This window comes from Mustela lutreola, chromosome 11, assembly GCF_030435805.1.
Source record: "Mustela lutreola isolate mMusLut2 chromosome 11, mMusLut2.pri, whole genome shotgun sequence".
Classification (NCBI taxonomy): domain Eukaryota; kingdom Metazoa; phylum Chordata; class Mammalia; order Carnivora; family Mustelidae; genus Mustela; species Mustela lutreola.
In genome coordinates this window covers 39,880,910-39,905,023 of record NC_081300.1, presented here as the reverse complement: position 1 = coordinate 39,905,023, position 24,114 = coordinate 39,880,910, and the positions used below count along the sequence as shown (strand labels likewise).

The 24,114-nt window shown below is 38.4% G+C and overlaps 1 protein-coding gene across 3 annotated transcripts in view; it reads left to right on the top strand.

Annotated features, from left to right (window-relative positions):
* The window catches only part of RNF125 (ring finger protein 125), a 45,623-nt gene that overhangs the window by 19,186 nt on the left and 2,323 nt on the right, over positions 1 to 24,114 (top strand). For 2 of the 3 annotated variants that reach the window (XM_059139495.1, XM_059139497.1), the window contains exons 3-5: positions 1,242 to 1,336; positions 3,494 to 3,584; positions 11,584 to 11,691. In XM_059139495.1, the coding sequence (XP_058995478.1) occupies positions 1,242 to 1,336; positions 3,494 to 3,584; positions 11,584 to 11,691 (294 nt within the window). Of the gene's footprint in view, positions 1 to 1,241; positions 1,337 to 3,493; positions 3,585 to 11,583; positions 11,692 to 14,582; positions 17,355 to 24,114 lie in introns of those variants that run through there. The other variant, XM_059139496.1, reaches the window with a different exon arrangement.

Here is a 24,114-nt window from a genome sequence, read left to right as displayed (position 1 = left end):
GTGGGTGGACCACCTTACCACAGCTATGCAAAGCTTCCTTTAGTGCAAGATCTTATCAGAGTTTCTAATGAAACATTTAGTAGACTGTGTTATTTAGCCACAGATCCCTCATGGTGAGGATCTCCGAATGTATATCTGGAGGAACAAGGGCTCTTTATTCTGCCTTGTTAAAAATGAACTCTAAGAGCTGTCTTTTATGTTTGCTCTTAATGGGGTCATTAAGTATACTGTGTATTGTGAATTCATGTAATACTGCTGGGTATAGTATAAAACCGTGGTATTTATATCCTTCCCCGAGGCACAGGATTTCCTTTTACTTCCTATGGCCATCTTTAAAATTAAAATGCATCTATTGGTTCTCTTTATCTCTCTTTCCCTTTCCGTCTCTTCTCACTTCTTTCCTCCCTTCCATCTTGCTTGATCTCTTTCCCCTCTCCCCTTTCTCTTTCTCACTTCTTACCATCACCAAGTTAGGTAATGGTGTCCAAAAAAAGTAAATTTGAGTTAATACGTCTTTCCACTTTATTTGTTGTTGTTGTTAAAGATTTTATTTATTTATTTGAGAGAGAGCATGAGCAGAAAGAAGGGGCAGAGGGAGAGGGAGAAGCACAGGGAGAGGGAGAAGCAGGCTCCTCACTGAGCAGGGAGGCCAGTGTGGGACTTGAGGCCAGGACCCTGGGATCATGAACTGACCAAGGGCAGACGCCCAGCCGACTGAGCCACCCAGGTGCCCTGTCTTTCCACTTTAAAAAACTTATGCTTTCTAGGGTAGCCTGGGTGGTTCAGTCCGTTAAGCATCTGTCTCTTGATTTTGGCTTAGGTCATGATCTCAGGTCCTAGGATGGAGCCATGCATCAGGCTCAGCTTAGAGTTAGCTTGAGGAGTCTCTCTCCCTCTCCCTCTGCTGCTCTCACTGCTGAGGCATGTGTGCGCTTGCTCTCTCTCTTTCTCAAATAAATAAATATTCTAAAATAAAAATAAAATTTAAAAAAATGCTTTCTAGAAGAACAAACTCAAGAACTCAACATTGGGGTCTTCTAAGTACTAGAAACATTTGTAAAGTGTTATTCTTGATAATGCCTTAACTTTGTTTTACTTTTGTCAGGAATATATCCTTTTAATCAGCTGATCCATTGCTATGACCTTATTTGCAATAATGAAAGTAATAAAACTGGATCACAAAAGACTTCATTGAGCCCCTTTTCAACAGGGACTTTATTTTGAATTTGCTTTTTATATAGGTTTGCCTCAGCGAAATGAGAGCACACATAAGATCTTGTGAGAAGTATATAGATAAGTATGGACCGCTGCAGGAACTTGGGGAGACCACAACCAGGTTTGTTTTGACACAATGTAGTTGACTGTTAAACTTGATTTGCCTGTAAAGAAGTTAATAGGCTGGACAGGCTAACCTTTTTATTGTGAACATATGTATGAAGTAATAATTAGGCTCTGAACCATAACACCTGCTGTTGGTAGTCATTTGTTAAATGCAATAATTGTGAAAGAATTTTGCTTTCTCTACTTAAAAAACATTTCATGAGGGGAACCAACCGAGTGCTGGAGAGATTGGGAGAACTTCCTCAGACAAGTTTGCATTAAGGAAGATCCAAAAATAGAATGTGGAACTGTCCAAGTTCCTCAAGGCTCTGCTTTCTGACTAATGGCTTGAAGTCGGTCCTGGTTCAGAGCCTTTTCTTTTTCACCCTTCCACTGCCACCACTCCTTTCCTCTGATATTGCTGGTTTGGCTTTAGAAGGTAGGAAGTGACATCTCAGTATATAGTCTAGCAAGGAAGAACAGGCCTGGGCCAGGCATCCTGAATCTGGTACTTTTTGGTGGGTGATCTTTATGGGGCTGGAGGAAGGATGGAGGTGGTTAGTAGGGGCAGTGGAGAATATTGATCATTATTTGTTTTCCCTTAAAAAAAAAAAAAAGAGAGAGAGAGAAATGAATCTGGGCCATTACTATCCTGCTAGGCCGTGACCTGTCCTATAATTGCAAAGTTTGGAGTCTCTCTCCCAACAAAATAAGGAAGTGATTTGTATTTCCCTACATAGGCTAATGGCTTGGAAACCATTAAATCTCCTTATAAGCTCAGTTACAAATAGTGGTATTTCAGTAGGAGTGTGATTTTCTTTTTCTCTCTCCTGAAGGCAAATATTAGTCTTCATTATTTAAGAAAATACACTCAAAGCATAAATTTCGTAGCCGGAAAGTCTAAAAGATTGCCATAATTCCTTTTGTTTTACTAGATATTGCTTTGCACACGTATTCTTTATTGTAGGGTTAGTTTTATACCGTGATGTTATAAATTTAAATGAGGGTTTTAGCTCAAAGTGGAGTATGAATTCTGTTAGATCGGCTGCAAGGACCAGTAAGAAGGAAGGATAATAAATGGGCTATGAAAAGGTGTGGGTTTGATTGTAAGGTTGATAGGCTTCATGAAGATTTAAAAATATATGTGAGCTCATTTAAAAACTAATTTCTTCTACTAATTAGAATTGATAATAAAGAATTAAAATAACAGAAAATGAGGAGGGGTTTTGATTAATCAGTCTTAGAAGATAAATTAATATTTGCATCAAAGGTAGAAATCTTTGTTTATAAAAGAAGTTATTAGTACATAATTGAAATTTTTAAAATTCTTAACACAGGCAGCTTATCTGGAGTACAAGTGTCAGGGAACAAGAGTTTGTGTCTATGATGGAAAGTGAGCAAAAAATTCCAAGCCTCCATATTGTCCCTAAGAGTTTAAGGCAGCACTGTCCAATAGAACAGATAGGTAATTTCATATTTTCCCATAGCCACACTAAAAAAGTAAAAAGAAGCAGTGAAATTAATTTTTAGTATTTTTATTTAACTGTATAGCTTAAATACAATCATTTGAAAATGTAATCGATATCAACATTATTGAGATATTTTACTCCTTTTTTAATATTAAGCCTCTGAAACTCATTGTGCATTCTGTACTTCCAGCATAACTCAATTTCAGTAGCCACATTTCAAGTACCAGTAGACATACATGGCTACAGCCTCCTGTAGTGGACAGCACAGTGTAAGGGACAAATACTCCTTAACTACCGCGGTAGTTACAGATGCTTGGTGAAACTGGAGAACAAGTAACACCCAGTTGTGTGACCTGAATTAGGAAAGGGAGGGAAAAAAAGAAACAGAAAAAGTAACCCAGGGACATCTGGGTGATGTGATGCCCGAGTTTCTCAGTCAGTGGGAGCTCGGTCTGCGCTTCTCTTTCGAAGAGAATGAAGTGCTTCATGTTCAGTTTATTTAAGTGTTTCTCTGTCCTGTCCCTAGGGGGATACTTACTTTTCTCACGAGAAAAAACGTGGGCACCTGCCCATTATCAGAATGGAAAAGTAATGTCAAATCAGAAAGAACAAGGCCTGGGAACTAGATCTGCGTGCATTCTATTCTTTACCTTTAGTTAAATGCCGACAATGTCAGTAAGTTTTGTATTCTGTGCGATTTCCAGGTGTGTGTGTCCATTTTGTCAGAGGGAGTTGGAAGAAGAGAGCTTGCTGGATCACTGTATTACTCATCACAGATCAGAAAGGAGGTCTGTGGTAAGGAATTCCATTACTAGACATTTCTGTAATGTCTACGTGTAATATATACTAGAAATCATTGAGTAGGCTTCTACTCATAGTTCTAAAGGATAGTTTATGTCAAGGTTGTGATAATTCCGAGACTGTTAATGATTTGCGAAGGGGTTGAATTGAAAGTGGCAAGAATTACTAATGTGGGGACGCCTGGGTGGCTCAGTTGGTTAAGCAGCTGCCTTCGGCTCAGGTCATGATTCCAGCGTCCTGGGATCGAGTCCCACTTCGGGCTCCTTGCTCGTCAGGGAGCCTGCTTCTCCCTCTGACTCTGCCTTCCACTCTGTCTGCCTGTGCTCGCTCTTGCTCGCTTGCTCTCTGCTCGCTCTCTCTCTGACAAATAAATAAATAAAAATCTTTAAAAAAAAAAAAAAAAAGAATTACTAATGTGAAGTCGTTCTTTCATTTATGAACTTAGACATTCTCTCTTACACATAATTACGGGCATCATCAACTAAGAAGATCCAAAATACATAGCTTAGATCCAACTTAAGTATACTAACCTTGGTCACATTTTAAGTAAAAAACATTTTTTAATAATACAAATAGGGGAGCGCCTGGGTGGCTCAGTGGATTAAAGCCTCTGCCTTTGGCTCAGGTCATGATCCCAGGGTCCTGGGATCGAGCCCCACATCGGGCTCTCTGCTCAGCATATTTATGTTATAAATATGTACACATATATATATTCCCCTTCTCTCTCTGCCTGCCTCTCTGCCTACCTGTGATCTCTGTCAAGAAAATAAACAAAATCTTTGAAAAATAATAATACAAATAGGGATAGCATGACAGTTTATTAGAAATGAAAAGTAGAAAGTTACTCACCTTAGTTTATTGTTTTATTTCATAGTCTGAGTATTTACCCATACATACTATTCATCATTTCCTAGTTCATTGTGATGCTTCCTTTTTTTTTCTTTTCAGCCTGGCATTTTAGTTCTACTTTGCAGTGTGGCTTTGAGAATTTTCATTTTTGTATAGTTGTGAAGGAAGGCAGGGTGGTTCTGGGTACATCCTCATTTACTTAACCATTACTATTTTTTGTACACTTGTTACCAATTTTAGGATTTTTTTTTTTTTAAGATTATTTATTTATTTATTTGACAGAGAGAGATCACAAGTAGATGGAGAGAGAGGCAGGCAGAGAGAGAGAGAGGGAAGCAGGCTCCCTGCTGAGCAGAGAGCCCGACATGGGACTCGATCGCAGGACCCTGAGATCGTGACCCGAGCCGAAGGCAGCGGCTTAACCCACTGAGCCACCCAGGCGCCCCCAATTTTAGGATTTTAATTCATTTTGTACATTTGAACTTTTCCTTCTGTTGGATTTTTTTCCCCCAAGAGGAAATTCCTTAGATTTATCTTCTGGACCAAGAAACTGCAAACTTTTTAATAGCTTTTGAAATACACTTCTAAATGCATTCCAAAAAGGTTGTGTCAATTTATATTTGTGTCTGTAGTTTAGGAGTAAACCACTTTCATCTTAACCCGGCTGATACTGGGTATATTAATTTTAAAATTAAAATAAAGCCTTAGGAGATAGAAAATGTTTTATGTTATAAATATGTACACGTATATATTTGTATATATGTATGTATGTGTATATGTCTGTATACAAAGACATATGTGTATGTGTTTCGTTAGTATAGATATGAGGTTTTTTTTTAATTTGAGTATTAAGGATTTTCTTTTTCTATAAAATCCTCTTGGAAAGTGATGAGAGTGAAACATAGTTACTCTACTAGATAGATAATTTACCAACAAGGATAGTTCTCACAGTCCTAGAAGAGAGGTGTGATTGCTTCCATTTTACAAATGATAAATTGAGGCTCAGAGAAGTTAATTAAGTCTTATAAATTCACACAGCTGGAAAATAGCTGAGCCAGTCTGAACACAGTAGTCTAGCCCCTAAGCATGGTGAACCCCTGTGCTCTACTAGAAAGTTCCCAAGAAAAGCCACATGGTACAGTCAAAAGAATTTGTTACTAATCCTAATGTTTTAGGGGTTTCGGTTCTTGGAAAGGCTTGATGTGGGTTGGGAGAGCAAGAGAGATTATCATGGGCTTCTACTGCTGTAGTTGCTCTGTGGGAGGAACTGGATTACAGAGCTGTTTTATGACAGGTCCCTGGGGAGCTAGAGGAAGTTAGAAGAAAGCTTAGAATGGCATAATAATAGTGACCACTTAACTGAGTTCTAAGTACTCCTTTGTCTCCTAGCAACCCTAAGAAGGTATTAGCCAGAAAACCTGAGCCCTAACCACTAGGACCCAGGTGCTGCTCTGGCTGGAAGAACACCAGCTGCTTGGGACTGTGGTCTTGGGCTTCATGGCAACTGCACTCTGGGGCAGGTCAGGTACTGGGCTGGCCATTGGTACTGTGCACCTGTTCCAGCAGGAATCCCAGTTCCCGTGCTGCTCAGTTTGACCATCAGATTGAAGGTGGCCCATGAAGGTTAGGTCTTCCTTGATTTAGAGGTGATAGAGGACACTGAAGAAAGTGGATCTGAGGGAAGAAATAAACCAAGAATGGTGGAATCGGTTTGCCCATAGAATTAATAGTCAAAAACCTAGTCTTTGGAGGGGATAAACTTTGGTAGCAATGCCAGTGTTTTTGCCTCTGTTTCATCATTTGTAGAATGGGGGTGATGATAATGATGCCCTTTTTACAGGGTAGCAGTGAATGAGTCAGGAGTTAATGGTGGGCTACTACCACTTTAGCAACTACATAAAACCAAGACTAGAGGAGATTTTGAGGAAAAGCCGTGTACTCTTGCAGCTGGGGAACCCAAGCTGGAAAGGTAGGGGAGTGAAATGGTGAATTTCAAAAGACCAGGATACTGTCATGGCCTTGAGGCAGGAGCAGATTGTTCACAAAATCTGTGGTTCTGTAATACATGAGGGCTGTCTAGAGGTGGTCTCTAGAACAGAAAACCTTCAGTTTTCCTGCTAATGTTTCATCCTTGAGTAGAAACTTGAGCCACGTGTCACTCTGAAGGATCTGGAACCACTAGAATTCAGGATATGTGCTTTGATTATGAAAAGGCTGGAAGTAGATACTGTGGCATATTTGGGGTCCGCATACTTAGGGATGCCCAGCGGGGACATGTTGGCAAAAACACCCCAAGAGAAGTTCTAGATCCAAGGCTAATTGTGGATTGGTGTGGAAGTTAGCCAGGAATTATTGCTCTGAGGGGCTGGGTTGTTGGGATTGCTCGCAGATAAGATCATTGATCTCATCTGAATTAATCTAGTGTAAGAAGTTTCATGACAGTTAGAGATTTGAGCAAGTGATTTTGCCTTCTAGATAAAATTAGGTAATTCTGAGGTCAAACCCTGAGCAACTAATCTTTTCTGAGCTGCTCACAACTGGGGTAACAGGTTAAGAACATGAAGGAATTTTGACTTTTCTTAAATGCAGCTTTAAGAACCGACAGCTCCTTTCTGTCACATAGTAATTATTTCTGTCATGTTTTATTTTTTTAAAGATTCATCTGTTTATTAGAGAGTGAGAGAACGTTCATGGGAGTGGGGGGTGTTATAGAGGGGCAGGCAGAGGGAGAGGGAGAAGCAGACCGCTCCCTCCCTGAGCTCTGAGGCTACTCGGTGCTTCATCCCAGGATCCCAAGATCATGACCTGAGCCGAAACTCATTAACCGACTGAGCCACCCAGGCACCCCTGCCATGTTTTATTTTTTGAAAATTTGTGTCTGTGGAATATTAAACTCACAGGAGACCAGTGACATAAGCAGCATGCTTCAGATTAAATTGAGAGACCACTTTTGAGGGAAATTTGGTATTTTGTTTTAGAGAGAGAAGCTGTTTCAGCAAGAGCCACTGTTTCTGGCTGTTCTCTCTGTAGAGTGTTCTTTCTTTCAGTGGTTGGCTCCTATTCATCCTTTAGAACTCTGCTGAAACCTTTCTTCTCAGGGAAGCCCTCCATGATGTTCAAGTTACTTTTAGCTCTTGCTTTCCTCCCCGCTTTTTTTCTCATTTATCACAATTTGTAATTATGTGTTCATTTCACGTCTGTCTCTCCTTATAAGCTGTCAGGTACATGAAGTCATGGAACTCAACTTCCTTGTTCAACATTGCCTGCCCACCTCTTGGCAGAGAACCTAGCACATGGGTGGCTATAATGATAATGAAAAAGAAAATACTGAAGAAAAACATAATTCCATTCACCCAGATTCAAGTGTTCTAATAGTCTCTTATTTTCTGCCTTGCTCCCAAGATTCATTTCTTAAGGGAAGGGACAGGACTTATTGGTTTGGAATATAAACTATGGTGACTAGAGCCTGAGCCACCTGCCCCACAGTGGTTTATTTCTGTGGGTATTTAGAATATCTGTGAGTCGACTAGGCTGTGGGAGTATATGTGCATAAATGTTTTGGAAGGGAGAAAAATCTTTATTAAATTTGCTTTCAGACTCTTGCTAAATTAGATGTGCAATCTGGTACCTTAATTTTGGTTACATACTTGCCTGTAATTATTTTAGCGCATGTCTCTTTCTCTTTTTTTGGCTTTAGGAATTTTGAATTTCTTCCCGAAATGGCACTAGCCATTAGATAGTTGCTGTGAAGGTTAATATAAACTATAGATAGAACTGGGTTTTCCTTGTAATAACTGTTTTGAAGGATTGAAGTTGGTGGTAGCTTCTGGTATGGTAGCTATTCTCACCTATGGAGTTCACCACCAGATAAAGTCCATACTGAGGTGAGGTCAGCATCCTTTGACTATACACTGTGCACTAATTGATTCCTAATATGAGTATCATGGCCTTGGGAGCATTGAGTGGAGGCACATGATAAAGGATGAGCTGATGGTAGCAAATTGGCAATGTTAGCGAGAATGTAGGTGAACACTTAGGTACTTGGCGATGATTAGTCAGTCTCTTACCATTTCTTACTCCTCCCTCAGGTCAGATCCCTCGATTTAGGACACAAAATAAATCCTTAGAGTAGTACAGATAGTCACCTGTTGTTTTCCAGTGTCCTTCTGGAAGAAATCTCTTGAGTTATACAACTAAATACTATGTACAGCAGAAGATCGAAGTCTCCACTACCTCCTGTCAACATCAGACTGAAAACAAAACTACTTGGCTTAAAGTTCCAGATTTTCTGTATCTTTCTCTTTATCTAGATCTGGAATCTCCTTAATAGTTGGATCGGGGCTTAGCATCTCTGTTCCTCTGACTTTTTTTTTTTTTTTTTTTTAAGATTTTATTTTATTTATTTGAGAGAGAGACAGAGAGAGAGAGAGCATGAGCGAGGAGAAGGTCAGAGAGAGAAGCAGACTCTCCGTGGAGCTGGGAGCCCGATGCGGGACTCCAGGATCATGACCTGAGCCAAAGGCAGTCGTCCAACCAACTGAGCCACCCAGGTGTCCCTGTTCCTCTGACTCTTGTCATGGGTCCTCCGGGAACCATAATAGGTGCTCAAATATCTGTAGAGCAGAACTGGTTCCAACTTATCCTTCCAAACTTGTCCCGTACCACTTCCCCCAATATGCCGTGCCTTCAGCTTCCCAGAGCTTTTCCCATGCCCTAAGCAGGCCTGTCCTTTTCCCACTTTAATTTCTCTGCCTGTGATGCTTCTCACTCTGGCATTGCTGGCTCATTCTGCAAGACTCGTTTCAGTTACCAGCAGCTTGGCTGACGCCTTTCCTGATTTCCTGGGCAAAATTCATGATTCCTTTTTGAGGTCTTGAACTGCCTTTTTTGAGAATAACATTTGAATATATGGTGTAACATCTTGGGTATAGCACTTGCTATGCAGTATTGAAAGTATCTTCTTACATGATAACAATAGCAACCATTTATGATTTGTGCCAAGGACTGAGCTAATAGAATCACTGAGCTTCATAATGTTAAATGGCATCTTTTAAATATACAAACAGCTCTGCAAAGCAGAGTTAAGTCTCCTGTTGCAGGTTAAGATTAAGGACTTGCCGAGGCCAAGTCAGTGAGAGGCAGAGATGAAATTGGAAACTATTTTCCCGGTCCTAGGAATGCAGGAGTGAACAGGACACATGAACTTTCTTCCCTCATGGAGCTCCAGCTCTTCAGAAACAAGGATCAAACAGTAGTAAACACATGGTGTTTATTAAAGGCCTAGTATGTACCGGGCATATAGAGGACATCTATCTCTAAACATCCTAACGACTCTCCCAGTTAGGTGGTGGTATCTCCACTTGACCCAAGAGAGAAGTTCATGTGCTGAAGTCAGTCACACAGCTGGTAAGAGCTGGTGCTGGGATTCGAAGGCTTTCTGACTTCACAGGTCATGCAACACAACTGTGTCTTCACTGGTTTCCATATTCCAGGTGCACAGCATATAGTAGAGGGCACCCTAAAGAGTACTGAGTGAACAAATTTCTATACTAGTGTCCCTTCTGTCACATCACAAAAAAATTGATGTTGCTTTTTTGTTAAAATATTTCTTGGTCTCAGCTGTGTTCTCATTACCACCTGGGGATCTCAGGGTAGATTAAGTACTATCTTGGAGATAGCCAGTGTTGGCAAGTAACCGAGATAGCTAGAGCTTTAGAAAATCGTAAGTGACTATAAAGCAGGAGTAACTTAAATGATGTGATTCTATTCAAAATAAGACAAAGATTAATGGAGTAAAGCAAGATTGGGAAGTTGAACTATGTTTAGGTAACTGATACCGAAACTGAGACCACTATAAAACAATAAGAATTACAAGAAAGCCTCTTTTAAATTTAAAGAGAGATGTTACCATCCAGACAGATAAATTAAGCTCTATTATAATATGAAAAGAATGTTGAATTGTCTATTAGGAGGCCTAGATCCCAGTTCGGATATACAGTGGTATAAATTTAAGCTAATTTTTTCTTTCTGAGATTGGGCTCATGAAAGAAATAGGATAATTCACTAGATTGTTGTGAGAATCAGATGAGAATACCCCCTAATTTGATGCCTAACACACACCTGGCTATCAGTAATGGTGCTGCATCTCATATTCTAAAAGAGGAAAATATGAAGAAATAGAATTTTTAAAACCCTAGGTTAATATGTAATAAAGCAGTAAAAAAAAAAAAGTAATAAATAGAATTTTTAAAACCCTAGTTAATATGTAATAAAGCAGTAAAAAAAAAAAAAAAGTAATAAAGTAGTATATATTTTTTTAAAGATTTTATTTATTAGTGAGAGAGAGCACAGGTGCATGTGAGGTAGGGGCAGAGGGAGAGGGAGAAGCAGATTCCCCACCAAGGAAGGAGCCCAACATGGAGCTTGATCCTAGGACCCAGATATCATGACCTGAGTCAAAGGCAGACAGTTAACCGACTGAGCCACCCAGGTGCCCAGAGTCTTTCGTCACATACACCCAAAAAAATGGAGTTCATGCAAAAACTGGTGAGATCTAAATAAGGTTTGTAGTCTAGTTAATTGCTAATTTCCTGGTTTCAGTAAAGTACTGCACTTACAAAGTATTAGCACTGAGGAAGCTGAATGATGGAGTCATGGGAAATCTTGCATTATTTTTGTAATTTCTCCTGAGCTTATAAATACTTGAAAATTAAAAAAGATTATTTTTTAAAGCCATTAAGTATTTTAAAAAGGTGGCAACTAATTAAGTAAGTTATAGTACATCTACTAACTGCAATATTAGTTAAATAATAGATTGATGAATATGAAATAAATAGCTATACTGTTATATAATAATAGATTGATGAATATGAAATAAATAGCTATACTGTTATATAATAATAGATTGATGAATATGAAATAAATAGCTATACTGTTAAGTACAGGAAATGCATATGAAGAAATAAATGCAATTTTATTTGGTTAATATTGTTAATATTTACGCAGTTTTTAAATATTATGCTGAGAAATGGCCAGTAGATTCATAAAGTTAAACTTCATTTTGTTGAATGGTTATTTAATTTTTTAATTCCGACACTGATTATTTTAAATTCTTTCTTGAACTCCTGATTTTCTTTATTTCCAGTTCTGTCCACTTTGCCGCTTACTACCTAATGAGAATCCAGGCAGCTTTAATGGCAGTTTAATAAGACATCTGCAAGTCAATCACACTTTGTTTTATGATGATTTCATAGTAAGTATATTATTTTACTTTTACATTTTGTTTCTGTTTGTTGTGCATTAAGCTTACCTTTTTAAATCCAAGTGAATAAAATTACAGCAGAAAAAAATATGTATAGACCTGAAGTTAAGTATTAGCATTAAGCAAGTAATTATAAAAATACAATGTTTATAAACTTGACTATTGATCTCATCTGCCTTAGACAAAATTATTATCTTTGTGATCTGGGTAATTAGTGATTGTATAAGGTACTAGATTTCACTTTCAAATTATTTTAATTTCTAGTCTAGGCCCGTCCCTATATATAGTTGTAATTTTTATGAAGTTGAAAACTTAGGTAGCTGAGATGAGATGAAATCACATCAGTAACAAAATGGCTCAGAGTTTGTTCTGCATCTTGCTATTATACTGCATTGAATGGCTAAAAACAGATACGGCATTATCAGTGTAGTAAGACATACAAGCCTCATTTTTAATTTAAATTACATGAGACACAAAACTCGTGTCTACTGAATGTTTTTAAACTGAAAAAATTGTATTATGAAAAATCATAAATGTATACAAAAGCAGACAACATAGTACCACGGACCCCCATGTATCAGTAACTACCCATCAGTAACTACCAACTAATGGCCAATCTCATTATATTAACCATTTTTCTGTTTTATTGAGAAATAATTGACATGCCGCACTGTGTAAGTTGAAGGTACATGGTATAATGGCTTGACTTACGTAGTGTGACATTATCACCACAATAATGTAACATCCATCATCTCCTAAAGATACCAAATTTTTTTTTTCTTTGTGATGAGAATTTTTAGGATTGACTCTCTTATCAGCTTTCGAACATGCCATACATTAGTGTTAACTATAGTCCTCATGTAGTACATTACATCCCCAGTATTTATTTAACTTACAAGGGGAAGTTTGTGCCTTTTGACGCCTTTTCCTCCCATGCTCCCTCCCCCAACCCAAGATGTTTTTTTTTAAGATAGAGGAAAAGTTAGATGTAGTATGAATAGCTCTAACGTAGGTTTTATTTTGTTTTGTTTTTTTAGGATAGAAGAAAAGTTAGATGTAGTATGAATAGTTATAACTTATGACTGTATTTCCCATGATCAGGAATGAGAATAACAAGTGAAAAGTTAATGTAGCCTTTGTTCTGCTTTGCTCCATGTGTTGCCATGTGAGGGTAATGTGTTATCTCCTGAGTCCCTTTGAGCAAAGGGGTATTGCCTATTTTGGAAGGAAAATCCCTCATAGCCATGTTGTGAAGTAGTGCATTATTATTGTCACCGCTATCTAAATACATGAAGTGTTAAGAGCTAAATTTAACTTTGCATTTAATTTTCACATGATTTTTGACTGCTGTCTTTTTACGCAATTTCAAGATAGAATTTAATAATTGTTGAAGATTATCCCTTGAAAATGTCTCCTTGCTTTCTGATCTGCCCCCTGTATCCAGATTGAACACAAGGAGCTTGGGTTCTGACCTGGGTTTGAGTAACAGCTCGTCTCGGTCACAGCTCTGTGACTGTGGGCAAGGTACTTAACCACGGAACCTGTCTGTTCATGTGTGAAGTGAGGAGAGGAAAAGCACTTCAGCCCTAGAGCTCTTGTTGAGAATTAAATGTGACAGTGCACGTAAAGTGATGTGCACGGTTTGGGCAAGGACATTAGGCCACCTGGAAAAGGGGTGAGGGTAAATGGAGGTACTAGGATCACTTGAGGAGCCGAGCAGGCGCCACAACACAGGCTCCAATGCTCAAACAATATCTTTTCTGGGAACCTGAACCACACACAGACTCAGCAGAGGCTTGTTCTGGTCTCTAGGTTCTCATTTTTTACAACCTCGTAGGGCTTCCTCTACCTTCACTCCATGAGATGTTCTAAAAACCAGGTTGATTTCATATCTGTCCCAGCTATTATGTTCTCTCCATTCTTCTCAGGATTTTCCAAAGTATGATCCAGGACTGGTCAGGAGGAAGCAACTTTGATGAGAGTCCTTTTAGCCCACTCAAAACTGGTTGCCACTTGGATGTGGCAGTGAGGTGGAAGCCATATTGTTTGTTTGGACTTTTGGTTTCCCAAGCTACTGGGTACTAGACTGCGCACCTTAAGTATAGTGTCTTATTTTATTCCTTACAGCAGCTTCTGTGAAGTGAGTGTTGTGTCACTGTCCTCACTTAGCATGAAACCTCTTAAGCTCAAAGGTTAATATTTGCCTACGAAAAAGCCAGCATTTACTCCAGATCTTGTGCTCTCCTGGGCTTTATGGCTTCCCTTTGGATTTTGTTGATTTACCTTTATGCTTTTATGTTTCAGAATGGATTTCCAAAAGGGATTTTATTTTTTTCTATTTGTTCGATTTATTGCAGAAGAGGAGGTGGATTGCAGAGAATAGGGCTCTTAATAGTTTTTGTTTTATTTACAGAATGTGCTGACTTAAAGTTTTGAAAGCCATTTTGGCCATAGGGAGGCAGGGAGAAAGAGAGTTTTGTGTTCAACATATTTTTCAGAAATAGATACTCAGTAGTACTCCTGAGATTGGTGAATTCTGCAGCAATGTCTTGACTTTACTCTGTATTACATGTTTATTTGGAACATAGAACTGTAACTGCCATTTATAATGTTGACTAAAATTACTAATTTAAATTCCAAATCAAGACTATTTTACTGTGACAATAACGAGTTAGTTATTAGGCAGTAAAATTAAATAGAAAATGCACTAGCCCCAGAACAGAAGTCTTGGGTATTTATGATAGTTTTTGTAGAAACTTGGACTGGTCGCTAAATTCAGGGCTCTACTTCCCACTGAATGAGGCACTGCCTTGACCTTTATCCTCCAGTTGCGGAAAACTATCATTTCTGATTATGTTTCTAATTATTTTCCTTTATTGTAGGATTTTAATATAATTGAAGAAGCTCTTATCCGAAGGGTCTTAGACCGGTCACTTCTGGAATATGTGAATCATTCAAACACCACATAATTTTATTAAAAGGAAAGAGAAGGAGACCATACACTTGCACCATTTGTTAAGATGCTGCTTGAACAAGTGGAGGGGAATTGTCAATGTTCGATGGGTGAAAATGTACAACACAGTTATACATTTGTCCATGGTTCTTGTTATATTGTGTTTTAAAACTGCTTTCATTTTGATGGCTTACATCTGTTTTTACATTCTTGAGTTTTTTAGAAACTTAACAAAAAGTAGTCTCCATCAGCCATTAGTATATGGAAGAGAACATAAGGCAGGATATGTGGGTGAAGGGTCTTTATTTGCAAATTGAATGATACTGTGTGTAATGTTACATGTTAATATCTGCTATCATGGTTGAGCAAGATAACTAATCTTTGTTCTATGTAAAAAGATGGAGAATAAAACCAAGTGTGGACATTCAAGGAAATACAAAATCTGTTCTAGTGCACATCTAATCTCTAATAGGATAATATGAGTAGCCTTATATTAGAGTAGATAAGGAAAATTTTGGAAGTCAACAAAGTCCACTTAACCACATTGTAAAACATAATACTGTAACAAAATAAATTTTGTGTTAGGAATGTATACTTAATTCTTTGAATTTTATAACTATGCACAGTAAGAATCTAATATTATATTTTTCAAATATTTGTAGCTTATTATTTAGAACTATTTCTACAAGGTAGGCAGTTTCTTAAGAACCTGATATTTATAGTAGAAGTGTTCACATCCATAATTTTTAGTGGAAAACCCTAAGGGCTTTGATTTTTTTTACTTCTTTTCCTTTAGAAAAAATACAAAACATAAATACTGAAAACCAAACAAAATGTAGCTTTTTACATCATTATAAGGAAACACTGTTTTAGAACTCTGACAGCGACTCGGTTATCCTCTGTGTGTCCAGTCACATTTATCAACCATCTTCCCAAATTCCACAGAAGTAACCACTACAGTGATACCCATTGTAATCACCTCCTTGCATTTCTTTATTATTACCCAAGTGTGTATCTTTGCACACTATATTTTAATCTTAATCTATTTAAAATTGTTTTATTGGCTACATCTCTTATATCTTTTTAACCTATAGGTTCTCCCTTCTTTCTTTTCCTTAGAATTTACTGAAGAACTTCATCTCATGACCTATAGAGTTTCCCACAATCTGTATTTTTGCTGTATTTTGCTGACTACTCAGCATGTTCCTCTTTCCTCTGGATGTTGACACATGGATCTAGATGTTTGAATAGACTCAGGTTCAGTCCTTTTTGGCAAGACTATAGGTTATGGTGTTGTTCTTTCACCAGAGGGTACACAATGTCTGGTTCTCTCTATTTGTGATGTCTGCTGAAGTTGATACTCAATGCCTAGATCTACTCACTGATTTATTGTGAGTTGGAGGATATTCTAATTCTATCATTTCTCTTTCATTTATTAGTTAGAAAATAAAGAGATGTTTCCCCACATCCACTATTTGGCTTACCACTGGTCAAGTTTGTATAAGAAAGGGAAACTAAATATTTGTATTTTCCTCTCATTGACTAATTTTCAAGATAATAAACTTGTTTCCAATTACCTTCCAGAGATCACTTTTTTTCAGTGTTACGAACTCATGGCTTCAAACGTATTTGATAGGCTTCAACCCATTTCAAATATTACCTTATTTAAGTTCAAATTGTCCCCATCTTTTGCCATTGGGAGCCTTACCAAGTTGCCTCTGAGTCATTTTGACACTACACTAACTGTCTTTATTACCTTCCTTGCTATTTGGAAGACAAGATATTCCAGGCTCAACTTGGTGTGTTTCCTGCCCCAGACATGGAATGAGCCATTTCTCTAAGAAGCCTGGTTACTTTCAGTAAGAAATGGTATTTCAAAACCATCATCAGGGCTCTGAGAATGCTCATTGCTGTTAGATTGGCCACTGTTTCTAGGAGAGTGCTAGGAAATCTCTATTTTTTAGTACAATAAAACACGTGAGTTTATTGTGAAACTTCCAAATCAAATTGAGTACTACACAGTTTTTCTTAATGCTTCTAATACAACTGTATTTCCATTTTCTATACTGAGAATCCTGGTTTTCAAGGATCTATATAGGGCACGATAGAGTTAGAATATCCCACAATTACTCATTTCCTTTACTTACCTTACACATGCAGCAGCCTCAGAATAACAATGCTAATACAATCACCACCAATTTGATAACTGAAACAATTAAAATTTTTCCATTTGCCTTTCCCATTCTTTGTTTTCAGAAGTCATACAATGTCAGCGTTTCCAGAACATACTGGTATAACATACTATACTCTCTCCCTTCTAACCCCTATTTAGTCTTAGTTCTTCGAGTAACTGTATAGTCAGTGCTTGCTACTAGTGATTATCTGATGGCTCTATTTTTCATGTCTGGCTCTTTAATGACACATCCAGGATGCAGAATGACGTCTCTGTAGTGTAAGCAAGCAAAGGAAGCTATGAAGACTAGTGATAACAACTGAGGATAAAATAGTTGGCCGTAGTTAGCTTTTTAATTGTCATCATTTATGAACTTAGTTCCTTACACATAAATATAGTCATAGTCACGGTGCCCCTAATTTTTTATAATAAATTATCCAAATTATCCTTTCCTTCTTTAAAGACTTGATTACTATTCTGCCATCCACTGTGAAGTATTTAGAAAAAGGTAAACCCAGATGAAATCTGGAGAGCCTTATTCCCTGCCTTTTAGATAACTGGTTTCAAGCTTGCTTTTCACAGCTGCAGACAAGTAAAAACAGATTTTTAGTTTTACAAGCTCTTGTCCTGCGATTTGGATGGGTTATCCAATAAAGCAAAACCCGCTGGACAACAAGTGCAAAAAGAGAGGAATTTTTCAGAGATAATCAGATTGAAAATCTAATCCCTAAAAAATAAAACAATGTATTTCTGAGTTTGAGTACTGACTATCCAGAAAATAAGTCTTCGTTAGTTCAGAGCTACACAAAAGGCATTCTTAAATCTGTAAAACTTGAAAAAACTTCAAAACTTTAAAACCTGGCTTTTAAGTAAAGCTTGAAAAAGTCATCTACCACTATTAACCTCAGTGCAGCAAATCTGCAGCCTCTCCCTGGATTCCTCTTAGGATAATTTTGCCACCTACAGGACAAATGAGGTGCTGGCCACCTGAATTATTTTGCCTTCTGAATTATTTTGAGTTCTAAAATGGTGAAGTGCAAATATTCATTGTTTCACTGTGCCTTTAACCTTTTATAAAAAGGAATTTATAATTAATTGTTTTAAAAAGGGAAAACCACAGACCAAACCATCATACTGTACACCTTAAACCTTATACACTGATCTGTGTCAATTATTTCTCAATAAAGGGGAGGGGGATGAAAACCAGTATTTGAAGCTGTTGACTACTAACAAAAAAGTTTCACTCATTTTCTTTATAGCACCTCAAGATGCATTTTTTTTCAAGGCCTTATAAAGGGAAAAACTGATTCACATGTTACTCTTTAAAAGCTAAAGTCTTCTAACCCAATAAAAACCTACAGAGATTTTCTTCATGTGCTTTTTCCTCAAGTTTCTAAAATGTAGGTTGAAAAAATTGGATAGTGCCTCTATGATAAACAGAGCTTCAGATCAGATCTCCTAAGAGATCCTTTGTTGCTTCATTTCTTTTCCTGGTGCTAGGTGTCTTTCATTTTGAAGTGAGCTTACTCCAGCTATGGAAAGTTTATGATATCAGCATGTGTACCTTTGAACATTGAAGTTATTTTAAAAAGTCACTAAGAGATTTGTTCTTTTATTATTCAGTTGCAACAACAAATCTGTGTAATGATCAGAATTTAAAATGTACAATTCTTTTCCTTCTGTAAATACGTAGTATTGTTAGAAATAAAGAATGGCAGGACCATTGCTTTCATTCAAATATCCACTGTGTCTGTTCTTAAGTATGGATTTGATAATTGTTTACAAACTTCGCTTTTAAAATTATCATCATTGGCAATATCTATCGTAAACATATACCTTCATTTTAGGCCAGTAATTCTCGAATAGGGGTGATTTTGCGTCCCAGAGGACAATGCAATGTCCAGATACGTTTTTGGTTGTTGTAACTGGGGTGTACTATTTGCAGGGAAGTGGGTAGAGACCAGAGATCCTGCCCCACATCTCCAGTGCATAGGACAGCTCTCAACAGCAAAGAATTACTCTGCCCAAAATGTCAGTAGTGCTGAGGTTTAGAAGCCCAGATTTAGGCAACGGTAATGCTGAGCCTCATGGACTAAGTACTCGTTCTGTTTACAAGGGGCTTCATTGAAATTTAAAAGGTAAGATGTAAATGGACTCTCTAAATCCTACTCCTTACTAAATACATATGAAATTTTGGGTGGCAATAGCTATCATGTTTACCCCAGATCAGAATATGTTCAAACATATATAAGAGCTTGGATTTTTCACAAGAAGAGGTGAAGGCCAGAACACATATGTTATTGACTTGACCTCTCATGATTGTTTACTGAAAGTAAAAGGTATAGGCAACTCAGAATGGGTTAAGAAGACTTATCTTTATCACCTAGGTTATCTTTACTGAAGATAAGACAAAATATTTCCAGAGGGAAATGTATGCCTGAGATCCTTGAAGTTAAGAAACATTTAAATTTCTACTTTTTTTTTTTTTTAACTGGAAAATCATCTGTTTTTTTTAATCGTGGTTTCAGAGAAGGCCACCCATGGATCTTGATTAAGGCTAATCATTGCCGCAAAGCAGCCATATGAGAGCCCAGGAAAAGTGAGAGATTGGTCAAGATAGATTAGGTCATCCTGTGATTACAAACAGCCCCAAACCCTGCGCTCACCCAAAGTTTCCTGTGTTTCCTGGCTATTCTCCAGACAGCTGTTTTCCAGCCTCAGAATCCCAGATTGTTTTGATTTCATGGCATTTGTATACTACCTCGTGCTTCCCCACCACCCCTTACCACAGTGGGCTGGAGAGTTGGTTACACAGGTCATTTCCACTCATATTTCATTTGCCAAGGCAAGTCACGGCCAGATGTAATTTCAAGCCACTGGGAGAAATGCAATCTAACTTAGGTAGAAGAGAACTGAATATTGGGATATAATAGTAATGCTGACCATGGGAGCAGAAAGCTAGGAAGAGCTGACAGAGACCAGGAGGTCCACAGTGAAAGGGTATTACAAACACGTGTGGAGGGGCGCCTGACTGGCTCAGTAGAGCATGATCTCGGGGTCATGAATTTGAGCCAGGAGAGACAAAATGCCGAAAAAAGACTACCTTTTTAGAAACATAAACTCATATTCATTTTGCCATTGTTTTGCTTAACTTTACTCAAAATTTAGGATTATTTTACCAAATGAAAGATGTTTCAGTTTCTCAAACATAAAACAGTAATTTTGTCTTTTGAGTCACTTTTTCCTTTTCATTAAAAGGAGTAAGGACTTTAACATGAACTCTGGGAGATAACATTCATCTGTAACAATAAATATGCAATGAATGCAAATATATAGTTAATAACATTGTTAAGCATATATATATATATATATATATAAAACATGCAAACATTACTGGTTAGCAGAGATACTGAGTACTATAATGATACTATTTTTCTCAACACAATGTCTGACATAGTATGATCTCTCATATTTTTTGAATCAGTCTGTCAGCAAAATTTCTCAATTGATAGTTCTTCACACAAGAAAGCTGTGGTGGAGCTGGCACACTATGGTGGTTTAGTGGTATAATTTACAAATTCCAAAGCAATTTGGTAGTGGTATCTTACCACTGGACATAATAATTCTACTTCTGGAAATATTTCCCGGCACTTCTACTCCAAAATGGAACCTATATGCAGGATCATATTTATTGCAGTGCTATTCACACAAAAAATGTGCATAAATTTAAGAGTCCAATATTTTTATTTTTTATTATTTTTATTATTTTTAATTTATTCATTTGATAGAGAGAGACACAGCAAGAGAGGGAACACAAGCAGGGGGAGTGGGAGAGGGAGAAGCAGGCTTCCCGCTGAGCAGAGCCCGATGTGGGGCTCTATGCCAGGACCCTGAGATCATGACCTGAGCTGAAGGCAGACGCTTTTTAATGACTGAGCCACCCAGACACCCCTATTTTTATTATTTTTTTAAAGACCTCTTTGTTGTTGTTTTTTTTTTTTTGTATTTTGCTTTTTTTTAAAAAGTAATCTCTATGCCCAACATGAGGTTTGAACTCATAGCCCAGAGACCAAGAGTCACGTGCTCTACTGAGTGAGTCAGCCAGGCACCCCCAGGCCAATCCTTTTTAAAAATGTGGCCTTTCGGGGCGCCTGGGTGGCTCAGTGGGTTGAGCCGCTGCCTTCGGCTCGGGCCATGATCTCAGGGTCCTGGGATCGAGTCCTGCGTCGGGCTCTCTGCTCAACAGGGAGCCTGCTTCCGTCTCTCTCTCTCTGCCTGCCTCTCTGTCTGCTTGTGATCTCTCTCTATCAAATAAATAAATAAAATCTTAAAAAAAATGTGGCCTTTTGATCGACACTGTCACTAAATATGTTAATATATCATTCAGTTTACTGTCAGGTCAGCCTGGGCAGAATTTATATCTAAATTATCACATTTAAACCCTGTCAACTCTGATTAGTTTTAACTCCCAGAGAGTTAAATTATTTCTAAGCTCTTTTAAAAGCTTTTTTTAAAAAATATTTTATTTATTTGACAGACAGAGATTACAAGTAGGCAGAGAGGCAGGCAGAGAGAGAGGAAGGGAAGCGGGCTCCCTGCTGAGCAGAGAGCCCCATGGGGGGCTCGATCCCAGGACCCTGAGATTGTGACCCGAGCCAAAGGCAGAGGCTTTAACCCACTGAGCCACCCAGGCACCCCCATTTTCTTTTCTTTTTTAATTTTTTATTTTTTATAAACATATATTTTTATCCCCAGGGGTACAGGTCTGTGAATCACCAGGTTTACACACTTCACAGCACTCACCAAAGCACATACCCTCCCCAATGTCCATAATCCCACCCCCTTCTCCCAACCCCCTCCCCCCAGCAACCCTCAGTTTGTTTTGTGAGATTAAGAGTCACTTATGGTTTGTCTCCCTCCCAATTCCATCTTGTTTCATTGATTCTTCTTCTACCCACTTAAGCCCCCATATTGCATTCACCACTTCCTCATATCAGGGAGATCATATGATAGTTGTCTTTCTCTGCTTGACTTATTTCGCTAAGCATGATACGCTTTAGTTCCATCCATGTTGTCGCAAATGGCAAGATTTCATTTCTTTTGATGGCTGCATAGTATTACATTGTGCATATATACCACATCTTCTTGATCCATTCATCTGTTGATGGACATCTAGGTTCTTTCCATAGTTTGGCTATTGTGGACATTGCTGCTATAAACATTCGGGTGCACGTGCCCCTTTGGATCACTACGTTTGTATTTTTAGGGTAAATAGTAGGCACCCCCATTTCTTTCTTTTTTTTTTTTTTTAAAGATTTTATTTATTTATTTGACAGAGAGAGATCACAAGTAGGCAGAGAGGCAGGCAGAGAGAATGAGGAAGCAGGCTCCCTGCTGAGCAGAGAGCCCGATGCGGGACTCGATCCCAGGGCCCCGAGATCATGACCTGAGCTGAAGGCAGCGGCTTAACCCACTGAGCCACCCAGGCGCCCAAGCACCCCCATTTCTAAGCTCTTAAGAAATATTTTATTGTTCCAGTTCTCCTAACCCCAAGCCATCATATGGTTTTATGCCTTGGTGATTTTGTATACTTTTTCCACTTAGCATAAAATAAATTTCATGATTTCTCTGTAAAGACTCTTTTGAGCCATCCAGGTAGAGTCAATGACACTATCCTTTTTATCTGTCCCTCAACCTCACCTTCATTGCTACAGTCATCATATTTCTTTGTGTATAGGCCAAATGCTCTCAAGACTGAAATTCCTTGGGGCGCCTGGGTGGCTCAGTGGGTTAAGCCGCTGCCTTTGGCTCAGGTCATGATCTCGGGGTCCTGGGATCAGCCCGCTTCCTTCTCTCTCTCTCTCTGCCTGCCTCTCAGTGTACTTGTAATTTCTCTCTGTCAAATAAATAAATGAAATCTTTAAAAAAAAAAAAAAAAGACTGAAATTCCTTGAGGGCAGGAAATGGCATTTATCTTTATCTCCAAAGAGCCTCACTATAAATTTAATCAATATATATGTCTTAGGCTGTTAGGGCTGTTGTAGTAAAATACCTTATACTGAGTGGCTTAAAGAACAGAAATGGTATTTTGTTGTAGTTCTGGAGCCTAGAAGGTCCAACATCAAGTTCCCTCAGGGTTTGGTTTCTAGTGAGAGCTCTCTTCCTGGCTTGCAGATGGCCACCTTCTTGCTGTACTCTCAAGTGGCAGAAACAGAGCACGAGCATTCTCTTATAAGGGCACGAACCCCATCATGAAGAATTTTATATTATATATATATATACACACACACACACACACACACACATACATACATATATATATATAAACATATACAGAAACATGTTTCTAAACATAAACATATAAGATTTAATATACTAAGGGTTATTTGATTTTTTGTCCCTTTGATACATTCTTAATAATGTATGCAAAAAGGTCAAAATCTGGGGCGCCTGGTGGCTCTATCAGTTAAGTGTCTGCCTTTGATTCAGGTCATGATCCCAGGGTCCTGGGATCAAGCCCTAGGTCAGGCTCCCTGCTCAGCAGAGAGTTTGCTTCTTCCTCTCCCTCTGACCTTCTCCCTCTAGCCTTCCCTTCTGCTTGTACTCTCACACACACTCTCTCTTCCAAATGAGTAATTAAAAAAATCTTAAAAAAAAAAAAAGGTCAAAATCTTACAAGTAAACCCATACTGTCCTTTGGCAGTATTTCGAAAGTGTGTTCTTTAAATACTCAGTCTTAAGGCATGCTGGTTTGAAAACTATCTTAAAGAGAGAAACAATAACTTTCTAATAAAAAATCGTAATCGGGGCGCCTGGGTGGCTCAGTGGGTTAAAGCCTCTGCTTTCGGCTCAGGTCATGATTCCAGGGTCCTGGCATCGAGCCCCACGTCGGGCTCTCTGCTCTGCAGGGAGCCTGCTGCCTCCTCTCTCTCTGCCTGCCTCTCTGCCTACTTGTGATCTCTGTTTGTCAAATAAATAAAATCTTTAAAAAAAAAATTGTAATCATCTAGTCAAACTCTAAGGAACAGAAAATAGAATGGTGGGGTACCTGGGTGGCTTCATTGGTTAAATGTCTGCCTTCAGCTCAGGTCATGAACCCAGGGTCCTGGGTTTGAGCCTCATGTTCGGCTCCCTGCTCAGTGGGGAGCCTGCTTCCCCCTCTGCCTGCTGCTCCCCATGCTTGTGCTTATGTTGTCTCTCTCTGTCAAATAAATAAATAAAATCTTTTTTTTTTTTTTAATTTATTTATTTGACAGAGAGATCACAAGTAGGCAGAGAGGCAGGCAGA